General features: G+C 54.7%; 3 protein-coding genes across 3 annotated transcripts in view; 1 reads left to right on the forward strand and 2 right to left on the reverse strand.

The window, feature by feature from the left end:
- CFAP57 (cilia and flagella associated protein 57) overlaps positions 1–166 on the reverse strand; it is a 43,804-nt gene extending 43,638 nt beyond the window's left edge. Inside the window, exon 1 of the mRNA XM_031969292.1 lies at positions 70–166. The gene's annotated coding sequence lies outside the window, so the exon portion shown is untranslated. The remainder of the gene's footprint in view (positions 1–69) is intronic.
- EBNA1BP2 (EBNA1 binding protein 2) lies at positions 113–6,082 on the forward strand. Its single transcript, XM_031969293.1, has 9 exons — positions 113–348; positions 439–522; positions 796–956; positions 1,099–1,222; positions 4,157–4,246; positions 4,576–4,651; positions 4,771–4,864; positions 5,283–5,445; positions 5,545–6,082. The coding sequence occupies exons 1-9, from the start codon at positions 265–267 to the stop codon at positions 5,593–5,595; spliced, it is 927 nt and encodes a 308-aa protein (XP_031825153.1). The 5' UTR covers positions 113–264; the 3' UTR covers positions 5,596–6,082.
- FAM183A (family with sequence similarity 183 member A) lies at positions 5,732–11,877 on the reverse strand. Its single transcript, XM_003770356.4, has 4 exons — positions 11,690–11,877; positions 8,249–8,308; positions 6,894–6,997; positions 5,732–5,917 (listed from the first exon to the last, which is right to left on the reverse strand). Exons 1-4 carry the CDS (start codon positions 11,820–11,822, stop codon positions 5,807–5,809), a joined length of 408 nt encoding a protein of 135 aa, XP_003770404.1. The 5' UTR covers positions 11,823–11,877; the 3' UTR covers positions 5,732–5,806.

Genomic DNA, 11,877 nt, shown 5'->3' on the forward strand with positions numbered 1-11,877 from the left:
CCCCGAGCAGGGCTCCCCCTGCCGCCCCCGCCGGCCCTGACCCGTGATCCCACGGGGCCCCATCCAAACCTGGCCTCTGCCGCCTCGGTCTCTGTCTCTGTCTTTTCCACTCTCTCCTTTTTCTTTGGTTGGGTTTCTCTCAGGGAAACCTCCGCGTTCCCACGGCAACGGTAAACAGGAAGAGGCGGGCCTTCCTACAGGAAACGGAAGCATCCCGCCGGAAGTGAGAGCGGCGAGGCTCTGGCGGCTTCTGGGCTCGGGGAAATGAAGCTGAAGGAGGCGGCGATGGCGGCGCTGGAGTCAGGCTCGGACTCGGAGGCGGACTCGGAGGCGCTCTCGGACGCTGAGGTCGGTGCCCCGCCAGGCCCGGGCCTGGGTCCGGCCCGCTCCCTCCCCCGGCCCGGCCGGCGCTGACTCCGCTTTGTGTCTCCTCTGCAGCTGCAGGCGGCCTTCGCTCGGGGCGACCTCAAACCGGGGCTCAACGTGGAGCTCGAGGCGCCCAAACGCCGGCAGAACGACGTGGTGAGAGTTTCGGAGGGGGCGCCATCGGCGCGGGGAGGGGCGCGCGCTGCGGCTCCACGTGCGGCTCCACGTGCGGCTCCGGCCCACGGAGCATGCGCAGTGACGGGGCGAGTTCGCGGGGGGCGGGGCGAGGCGAGAGCGCGCGGGGAGGGGCGGGGCGAGAGCACGCGCACGCGCGCGGGCCGAGGCGTGGACGTTGTTTGGGGAGCGTGGGGTGTTTGTGGGCGGGCCCGGGGAGGGCCCTCCGGGAGGCTCACCGTGAGCCCTCCCCAGGCTGGCCTGAATCAGTGTCTGGCCGAGTTCCGGAAGGACTTGCCGTGGCTGGAGCGGCTGGACGTGACCGTGGGGCCGGCTCCGGAGCTGCCGGCGCAGCAGGGGCCCGAGAAGTCTGCAGCGGCGGACCCGGAGGACGACTTCCGGCGGGAGATGACCTTGTAAGTGGGGGAGGGGGCGAAGAGGGGGGCGGCCTGGCCGGGGGGGGGGGCTGGGAGAGGGGGGGGCGGCCTAACCGAGGGGGGGGGCTGGGGGGCGGGGCCCGCAGGCAGCCGGAGGTGCTGACCCTTGTCTGCGGGGCAGCTACCGCCAGGCCCAGGCTGCGGTCCTGGCCGTCCTGCCCCGGCTCCACCAGCACCAGATCCCCACCAAGAGGCCCCAGGATTACTTCGCAGAGATGGCCAAGTCTGACCAGCAGATGCAGAAGGTGGGACCTTGGGCAGTGCGGGGGCGGGAGGGGGCGGCGCCCCCGCTGGTGCCTGGAGGAAGGAGAGCCTCGGGCTCCTGCCTGAGGGGAGCAGAGTCCCAGCCCTGGCCCCCAAGGATGACTCTTGGGCACCGCCCCATCCCCCCCAGTGGTCATTCACCCTCTGTCTTAGGGAGCGCGAGGGGAACCACCTCCTCCCAGACAGGGCACCTTTTCTGCTTACCCCGGAAATGTTTCCGGCAGTGTGACCCCCAGGTCTCTCTTGTGGTTGGGATGCAGTCCCTGGGAGCTGTTCTTCTCCTGCCCCTGGGCACGGCCTCTCTAGTGCAGCCCGCGAGCTCCTGGTCCACCCCACGCTGCCCTCCCCGTCTCGGACTTTCCTCCGGCTTCGGGTTTGTCAGCAGTGAGGGGGAAGGTGGTCTCCCTCGTCCCCCTCCCCCCTGTGCCCCCTTGCTGGGTCAGCTCATTCTCACCTTTTAGGTAACTCGGGGTCAGATGAGGTGATGTCCGCAGCTTAAGTGTCGTGCAGACGCCAGTTCTCAGTGATGGGGGGGAGGTGCAGGGTACGCCGTTAGTGGGGGTGACCTGCAGCTTTCTGGGACGCCCCCTTCTTGGGCAGGTGTCGGGCTCTGAGGGACTGCCCAGGGGCTCGGGCCAGGCGGTGAGTTTGTGACTGCAGCTGACCGGGCGTCCTTGGGCTTGTGTGCATGCACTTGTTCCTCTGGTAACCATCAAAGGGAGACGTGCTAAGGCTGGCCTGACCCCTTCCGGGACGAAGCCCCACCAGCTTTTGTATTCGCCACCGCTTCATCGGGGCTGGAGGTCCCAAGGCAGGCGCTCTGGCTTCACAGCATGCCAGCTGCTTGGTTCCTTCATCCCCTCCTCCGGAGCCTCCCCACCACCAACCTGGTCACGTCTGTCAGCTCTTCTGAGAGCCAGAGATGCTTCCTGGGCTGGTCACGGGGTGGTGTGGCCGGTGCAGAGGGGGGAACCTAGGGGGACGCCTTGTCCCCATCTGGGGATCGCTGGCTCGGTCTGTCACGTTCCCTCTCTGCCCTCTGCTTTCCCAGCCCCTCCATGAGAGGGCCATTGTCCCGAGTTGGATGATTGTATGGCCGAGCTCCCAGAAGTCGGGGAGGGTTCTTTGTTGTTGAGTCTTTTCCATCCTGTCTGATTCTGTGACCCATTGGGGGTTTTTTCAGCAAAAGGAGGGTTTTGTCATTTCCTTCTCCAGTTCATTTTACAGATGGGGAAACTGAGGTAGTTGGGGTTAAGGAACTTGCCCAAGGCCACACAAATAGTGTCTGAAGCTGGATTTGAACCAGGGCTTTCTGACTCCTGGCTGCCTGAAGTTTTCCTGTTAGCTCCTTAGCCACCCCTGGTGCCAGGCCCTTTTGTACTTGGTAATCGAGAGGTCATTCTCCTTGATCCAAGAAACAAGGAGCATTGGTTTTGTCTGAACCGGGCAGAAGCCCAAGGGGAAAGTAGGTGCCGCCTGCACCTGCTCTCCCCTCCCCCTCCCCTGAACCTGAACACCCTCCACCTTCTGACCTTCTGCCTTTGCTCCTCCCCCAGGGAGATCTTTTTGGTCCTTAATGTAGGTGTATGGAAAATTTCTGACATTATTTTCCAGTTTTTCCTAAAATTTTTATGAAATCATGAGTTTTTATCCCAGAAGCTGGAGTTTTGGGTTTTTACCAAATACTAGATTATGATAGTCATTGATCATTGTATTGTTTGCATCCATTCATTTTCCAGTTCCACTACAAAAAGGGCTGCCACAAACATTTTTGCACATACGGGTCCCTAAGAATCTTAATACTAATTAACCATCTGATTGTACACAAGTCATTTAACCTTTTTGAAATATCCCCGTCATTGGTTGTTAAGAGATAATGCATGTCCTATCTACAGAGTTGTCCAGACACATTGCGTCCTATTTACATTTAGGTTCTCTGTGAGCCTCCTTGTGTAGAGCTTGGCACAAGACCTGGCATATAAGTGCTTAGTAATGCTTCTTTCCCTCCTCCCTGTAACCTGTAGCGGGTTTTCCAGCTCCAGCTTCCTTGCCTTTGTACAGGTTGTCCTCCCCTTTCCCATCTTCTCTTGGAACTTCAGCGCACACCTCAAACACCGCCGAGGAGCTCTGTCTTGATTTGCAGTTTTTAGCACTTGACCCTTGATCATTTGGTGTTGATTTCACAGGGAGCCTCCATTTAGTTATTTATCTAAGAACCTGTATCTGTCTCCGTTGCTGAGCACCAAGCCTGGCAGGTGCAGAGCAAGGACTTTAATAGAAATGGAATATGTTGCATTGTCTGAGCCCTGGGGATCCACCAGTGCCTTTGATCCCTGCTAGTGTGAGGGAGTCAGTGCTAACAGGTTACGGAAGGCCGCTCTGCGGGGCAGGCGTGTTATGGCTGGGCCTTTGTTTAGAACTTCTCATCCATTTTCTCTGGTGGACAGGACGAGGGGTCCCTTCTATTTCTACCTCCATTGAGCCTCGCTCTCCATTATGTCCTCCTAGTCCTGAGTCTCCTCACATCTTCATGTGTAGTGCTAAGCTGCCCTCTCCCCACCTCCACCAGCCTGCTCCTTTTGGATCTGAGCTGTCTCCCCAGGGCTGGGGTCCCCTCCCACCCTGGCTCAGAGGTGCCTCTTGTCATGAGGTGAAGTAAAAAACGCAGTGAACAGACTGTGGCGGGGTCTCTTCTCCCCCTTTGGAGAGGGCCTTTCCAGCTGCACATAGCCCATTGAGGGCAGAGACTGTGACCTTTGCCCTTCTCGGTATTCCCAGGGCATAGAATGGTGCTCAACAAATCCTTGTTGGTCTTAGTGAGCGGGAGTCTGCTCTCTGGGGCCCTCGTGCTGGGGGACGAGGTGCCAGGGCTGTGGCACCGTTGGCTCCAGGGCTTCCTCTCTTGGCCCCTCTAGATTCGACAGAAACTGCAAACGAAACAGGCTGCCATGGAGAAGTCTGAAAAGGCCAAGCAGCTCCGGGCGCTCCGGAAGTACGGCAAGAAGGTGAGGCAGAAAGGGGATGGGGCCGGTCAGGGCCTGGCTTGGACGGCCTGGGGAGGAGGGGGGGCCCAGCCATGGCCTTCTCCCCACTGCTACTTCCTGATGTTGCTGGAGGGGAGGAGCCGTTTTCTCTGTGTCCCACAAGGGCTGGAGAAGGGGGCCAGAGGGAGGCCCAGCCTTGGGATTGGCCTGGGGTGGGGAGCCTTGCCCCTGGGTCCCTTGGTTCCTTTATTCATGCCCTGGGCCTTGGGTCCATCCCAGGGCCGGGTGGCTGTATGCAGTTAACCAGCACAGGGGGAGCTTCTGGACTGGCCTGGCTCTGTCTCTTGTAGGTTCAAACAGAGGTCCTTCAGAAGAGGCAGCAGGAGAAGTCCAAGATGATGACGGCCATCAAGAAGTACCAGAAAGGTGGGCACAGACTGGCGGGGAGGGGGGGGGCTTAAGGGCGTGACCCTGCCTTGGGCTGCTTTGGGATGCCAGCTGTTCTGGCGTGTAGCCCTGCTCAGCCGGTCACTCTCCACACGCAGGCTTCTCTGACAGACTGGACTTCCTTGAGGGAGATGGGCGGTCACACTCTCGGGCTGAGAAGGACGGTGCCAAGGCCCAGCAGATGAAGAAGGGGTGAGGCTGCGTTTCCTCCTGCTTTGGGGCTGCTTTAAGGCCCGAGGGTGGGGGGAGCGAGCTTTGATTGGGTGCCTGCTACATACCAGGCCTTGTGCCAAGTGTTTTACACATGATCAGATTTGTTCTTGATTCTGGTGGTGGCTCTTAATTCCATTTTGCTGTTGAAGACCCTGGGACTGTGACTTGCTGAAGGTCATGCAGCCAGGAAATAATTTAACTTTGAGGCCAGATTGGTGTCCAGCTGGCCCTGGGCTCAGGCTCAGAGATCCCCTGGGCCCCCAAGAAGCCCATCAGGGGCAGAAGCTGTGGGTCAGTTGGTCTGTTAATCAGCAAGCAGTCTTGGAGGATAGGGCCTGGAAGGACCTTGAAGCTTCAGGGAGACAAGGCCTTGAAGGGAGACCGTGCTTGATTTCAGGCCCAGTGCCAAGCGTCGGTACAAAAACCAGAAGTTTGGTTTTGGTGGAAGGAAGAAAGGATCCAAGAGGAACACCAAGGAGAGCTACGATGACGTGTCAGGCTTCCGGGCCCGGACTGCCCATGGCAAGGGCCCTCACAAGATGGGCAAGAAGATGGCCAATGTGAGTGCACCTGGAGGCCTGGGCTCCCAGTGGGAGGGGAAGTGCAGCAGCAGAACATGTCAGACTCAGGATGTCATAATATCTATTTTATTTTTTTAGAAGAGACCTGGAAAACGGGCAAGAGAGAAAATGAAAAACCGAGCACGCTAAGCAACGCCTTTTATACAGAGGACACAGGCTCGAGCCACAGCCATCCCTTGGCTGCCTTTGCTTTCTGAGTTACGGGATTGGGGGGTATGAGCCACCCCTGTTGTGCTGGCTGGAGCGGGGTTGAGGAGGGAGGGTGGGGCAAAAATGGGCTTGGGTGCTTCAAAGGATTGGGGTGTGGCCCAAGCACTGGAGCTGAGCGACCCTGGCCCCGCTACTTTGAGCTCTGCTTGGCCTTTAGGCGCCAGAACTCCGCCATATACTTCGTGATGTCCTGGTAGGTGCGGAAAAAATTGATCCTCTTGTCTCCGCGCTCGCTAGGAATCTGGAGAGAGGAGGACACATGGTAGTGAGGGGATGGTCTGGTTGTCCCCCATGCTTTGCCCCCTGCCTGCCCCATCCATTCACAGCCCCTTTGGGGTCAGTGCCGGCCCCTTCTAAGGGCTGGGTGAATAAATGGCTGTCAGGCTTAGGCCTGCATTCCCCTCTGCTTCTTGTGTGATTCCCCCCAACACCCCACCTGCGGCTTCCTGGGCAGAATGTCCTCCCCCTGGCTGCTCTGCAGCGGCTGCCTTGACCCCAGAGCTCCGCCACTCTCAGCAGCATTGCAGGGAGCGGAGCAGCGGACCTGGTTCAGAACTTCTTGGCCCTTTGTGGCCCCCCGGCTTCCTCTGTCTCACTTCTCATCTCTTGGTTGTAAATGGGCAGCATGGGGGGCCAAAGGGCAAATGATAGACTGGACAAAGGATGTCTGATTTAGAGATGTCGGGGCAGAGGTGTGACCAAAGCAAGGTTCCTCTCTTCTGAAGAGGTGGGGCCGGGGACAAGTCCTTTGGGGTCTTTTCCTAGTCTGCAGCCTGCTGACAGAGGCTGAGGAAGGGGGTTACTTCTTGGGGGGGGGTCCCCTTTGCTGGTTATCTCTTGCATTTTCTTTAGTCCCTTTGTCTCTGGCTGCGAGGTGCAGGCTCCTAGAACTGATGTTGCAAATAAGTTCAATCCCTTAATCTATTAGAAATCCTACTAAGCAAGGTTACCATTTGTCACCTGGACAGCCTGGCTGGAGTCAGTGGGGTGAGGCCCGGAGTTACCTAAGCCAGCCCCTGCCTTCCAGCTTGTAAAGGAGACTCCCCATGGATCTGGATTACATGCCTCCCTTACCTCTTATTTAGGCCTGAGTGTGAGGGGTCAGTGTGGCTCGGGAGCCCTGTGGCCTGAGAAAAGTGAGGGGTCAGCTGTGAATGGAGGGAGGGGGAGATCTGGAGCCTTCCAGAAGGCCGTCCCTGGCTGCCTGGCTCACTCACCAAGGGCTCGCAGTCCCAGCCGATTTCCTGGCTCTCTGTCTGGGGCTCTGAGTATTTCTTCTTGGGTCCCTGAGCAGCGTAGTGAATGACATTCAGGAACTTGGCTAGAGGTGAGACAAGTGAAGGGAGCTTCTGAGGGCGACGGGCCAAAGACCGGCGTGTGCCATGATCCCTTCTCTAGCCCAGGGATCCTTAAACTTCTTAAATAGGGGGCCAACTCACTGTCCCTCAGACTGTTGGAGGGCCGGACTATAGTAAAAACAAAAACTTTGTTTTGTGGGCCTTTAAATAAAGTTCCAACCCCTGGTTAAGGACAAACGTCCTCAGCTGCTGCATCTGGCCCATGGGCCATAGTTTGAGGACCCCTGCTACCCCCTTTCTGTGTGTGTGGGTGCTCATGTGTGTCTCAAGGTCAGTGTCAGGGAAGCAAGATGGGGCTGGGGGTGGGTTGGCAGGTGGGGCGTGGGCTGTTGCTCCTTCATTCTGGGAGAGGAAAGCATCAGGCCTGAATTGGGTTTAAGAGAGGCCCCCCTGTTGGAAGCCCAGGCTTCACCCTGTCTCCAGTGGTGGGCAGTGGGCATGGAGCCTAGAGAGCCGGGGCTTGAGTCTGGCACTGCCTGGTGTGCACCCCCTCACTCGTCCTGTGGAACATCTTCCGCTGCAGCCTGGAATCTGTGATCTTCTTACTGTGAACACCAGCCACCAAGTGGGTCCTGATCCACGCCCTCTCCTGGGGCTGGTTCTTGGTCATGCCCCCAACAGGTAACTAGCTCAGTAGTGATGGGGGGGCTCTGGCATTTCTTCAACGGTGACGCCATCTCTGTGCAATACATCTGCTGTGCCTTCTGCTCCCACACTTCATGCCCCCCAAACCTCCATGTCAGTCCTTCCAAGACTGAGGAAATAATTGGTCTTCACAGGAGCCCGGAATCCATAAAAGCACTGGACAATAGCTCACTGCTGCCATTTGCAGGTCCGGCCTAGACAGATCTGCTGATAGCCAGCCTCCATGTTTTATTTATGCAGCATTGGGCCTAATTAGAGCCCATCAAGCTCTGTTCTACTTTCTCAGCCTTCAGGGACCCAGGGTAGCCTCCATGCTATGATGAGAAGTCAGGGAAAGATGGTCTTGACTGAGCATTACCCCTTCTCTGCCCCACCTTGAAAAATTAAATTTCTGGATGATCTGACCATGACTGGAACAAAGCCCCACCAGTCTGGGCCCTCCTGAACATCTCTGAATACTGACTTGGACTCTCCCAATTCCTGCCCCCAGCTCACAGCCCCAGGCACAGGGCATGGCAAAGCCCTTACGGCTGCCAACTGGGGCACCAGTTTGAGTAGAGGAGTCTTACCATCTGCAGGTTCCTCCACATTGTCATGCCAGGACATGGGCTTTCTGGTAATGTTGTGAACTGCAGAGACAGGACAGGAGAGATTTCAGCACTAACTATTCTCTCAACCACTTCCCCTGCCCCAAACCCATGTGAACTGGAAAAAGCCATACACGAGAAGCTCTGTGCAGGCCCTAAATAACTCTTGCACTTGGTACCCTACTCCTGCCCTAGGCGGGTGTGAACTGGAGACAAAATACCTTGGGAACATGACATCAAACCACTCCTTGCCTCTAATCCTGCTCAAGCTTGGTGATGCTGCTGGAATAGAAAGTCAGGCCACTGTTGGTTCAGCACTATCTGCAGTTCACCCTATTCCCATACTATTGAGCAGGGAGAATGAGGCACAGGAGAGAGTTAGCACTGGTAATTTAGTTTTTCTCTGCGTTACATGCCACCTCTAACCCGAGGATGGGGCAGAGAGGCAGAAAACAAGCTGGGTGACAACTTGAGTCATTTGTAAATGGAGATTCCTTGCAGGGAGGGCTGAAATAGCTGGCGGCTGACGTCCCTTCTAACCCCATGATGGTGTGATTCTTTGAGGCACTGACCACCACACTCCCCATCAGGTGTTTGTGTGAAGTGCACTGATACCAGCCAGCCATGACCCACAGCACTAACTCCCACCCTCTTCCTCTTCCTCCCGAGGTGGTGATGGACTTTTGGATCCCAATTTATACGTTATCTTGTTTGAAATTCCCAACCACCTGAGAGGTAATCGGTATGGGTAGAGAAAAGAGGTTAGCCAGGACTTGAGTTTCTGACTCCTTCAGTGCTAGGCTAATCTTGTCTGACTGATGATGGTATGAATCAGAAAAACAGCAGGAGGGGACCATATCTCTAGCTCCGTCTTCCTCTTTTTCCCCACAGGCCTGAAGTACTCTCAGAGGAGTGACAGCAATGTTATAGAGCTATGTCTTATGATTTATTTGGGTTTGGAGCCAGAAAAGACCCTAGGAGACAGTGCAGTCCCTTATCTAGGTCCTCCAATAAGCTATCAATCCTAGAGCTGTAAACAAAGTTTTAATAGCTGCACCCCAAAACATCCCTTTAGTTCATCCCTTTTGCCTCTCCCCCAAATACCTAGCTTAGTACGGACAGAGGTGAGATTCTTCTCATATGAAATTCCTTCTCTAAAGATCCCAATTCCATCCATCCTTCCAGGCCAGTTCAAATCCCCTTTTGTCTAGAAGTCATCCCAAACCCAGTGATTTTTTGACTTCGTAACTCTATCATTCCTGTTTTTTGGCACTCTTTGTATCCCTAGAGCTTAGCATGTGCCCTGGTACATTAAAAAATGCTTATCGTCTTTTCAAACTATACTCAGAATAATCGAAAATGGGAGTCTTAAGATTAAACAAAAGGGAAAGGAGAGCACAAGATCTAGAATGTATTGTTAAAGGGATGGTTGAAAAATATTTCAAAAAGGAAGCCGGGACCACAGAAAGCTAATATGGTTTCAGCTGGAAGAGGTCAGGCCAGATTAACTTTATTTCCAAGATTAACTTTATTTCCAAGCTCTGAGATTCTGTGTTTAATCACTGTTAAAAGGCAGCATGGTGAAGGGAATGGCGCACAGTCCTTACCATTGAGGTGCCCTGGATTCAAGTCCCACTTCTGACACAAACTGTGACCTTGCCTTGCAGGAGGCAGCTTTCTAGGGCTAAGATGAAGATGGGTGCATTGGGAAGGGGGAGTTTTTAGTTCTCCCTACAAAAGTGAAATCTTGGGTTGGGAAGATTGGAGTAATTACTGTGTCCAGATGCTAGGGAGACAAATCATTGCATAATTTAGCAAGGAAATATATTCACAAAAGGAGCATGAAGGTCAGTTTGGTCTGAGAGTCACTGCTCTGGTTTGGAGAGGGAAAAGTTGACCAGGGAAGAAATAGGGAGCTAGGTGATACACTGACCAGATTCTCAGACTTAGCAGTCAGGAAGGCTGGATTTCAGCCTCAGACACTTACTAGAAGCAGGAAAGTTGTGAAACTTGTGTGTCGGCCTTTTCATTGATAAAATGGGGTGATAGGACAGGCAGCACAAGTTTTGGATCAAGTGAGATCACGAAGTGTTTTATAATTACTAGCTGTTAAGAGAGTTGGCAACAGAGCCGAGTCTCAAAGAGAAAATGGACTCCTACAGATGAAAGCCTACTCATGAGTGATAACCGGGAGCCCCTTCCAGCTCAGCATGTCTGGAGGGGTGGGGGTACCATACATATACTGCTAACCCTAACCCTAATTCTGACGTACTCTGGGGAGAACCCAGTCCTGCTTCCCTGGGATGCCTGTTTAGTATCTGTCTCCAGCCTCATGCCCAGCTCCGCAAGATGGACATTTTGTTGTTCACAGAATCTGACCCTCTGTGACCTCCTTTGGGGTTTTCTTGGGAAGTACTTTACTGGTTCCTCCTTTAGCTCATTTTATACACAAGGAAACTGAGGCGGCAGACAGGATGAAATGAGTTATCCAGGGTTACAAAGCTAACTAAGTAGTCTGAGGCCAGATTGAAGGCTCCAAGAGGAACACTAGAAGGCACTCTGGGGTAAGTTTTCCTTGGGGAGCCCAAGTTAGAGCTCTCTTCATTCATTTCTGACGATCCAGAGTCAAAGCTCTATGCTTGGCACTGGGTGGGTGATGGGCACAGATGATCTGGGTTCTCCTGTGGAGCCCGTCTGCTCTCATTCTTGTGCAGAGGAGACAGTAATAGCTAATATTTAGCTACAATATAGTGACCATAGCTAAATACTAAATCATTAATTGATAATATTAACATGGTCCTTTAAGATTTGCAGAAATTACAGAATAAATCATTTTCACACAGCCCTGGGGAGACAGGTGCTAACATTATACCAATTTTACAGGTGGGGAAACTGAAAAAGGGGACAAGACTTTGAGGCAAGATCTGAACTGATCAGGCTCTGCTCCCTAGGGTGCTTTTCCCTGTGTGTCCCCCGCCCCCCAAATGCCCTGTGTTCTGGCCTCCGCAGCTGATCTTTACACCCAGGCTCCCCTGTACGCCCCTCACCCCCAAACACAAAGTGGGTCAAGAAGCTTCTAAAGTTTTTGCACTCCCCATCCCCTTTTCACCTGAGAAATTTTCGACCCAAATAGATAGGTATATAAAATAGGTATGCAAATCGAACATTTAACGATGAGGAATCATAATTTCGAGACCCCCACTCAGTTACCAAACCCCAATATGAGGTGGTATTTAAGAAACTGCGGAGGAATTCCCGTCTGATCCCCACTAAATCCTGAGTGTTGGAGGGGTATGTGGGTGCCTTCGGTGGGGTTCACGTGATCCTTCCCCCTCCCTCCTCTCCCAGACCTCCCTGGGGCACCCACAGGTGGGGGGGTGCATTCTGACACTGAGTCCCCCTCTCCCCGGAAGGGGGGTGCACCTGGGTGGTGGGGGTTCACGTTGTACTGAGTGTACAGCTTCTGGGCCCGAAGCTCCTTGCGGATTAGCTCGCACATGATCTGGTTCTGATGCACTGGGTCCGGAGGAGCCTTCTCACGCCCGCGAGCCGCCATGATCAGGTTCCAGCTCCCTCTCGCTGCGCTCTGGGCTCAGTAGACCGCGGGTCCC

Source organism: Sarcophilus harrisii, chromosome 4 (assembly GCF_902635505.1).
Source record: "Sarcophilus harrisii chromosome 4, mSarHar1.11, whole genome shotgun sequence".
Taxonomy (NCBI): domain Eukaryota; kingdom Metazoa; phylum Chordata; class Mammalia; order Dasyuromorphia; family Dasyuridae; genus Sarcophilus; species Sarcophilus harrisii.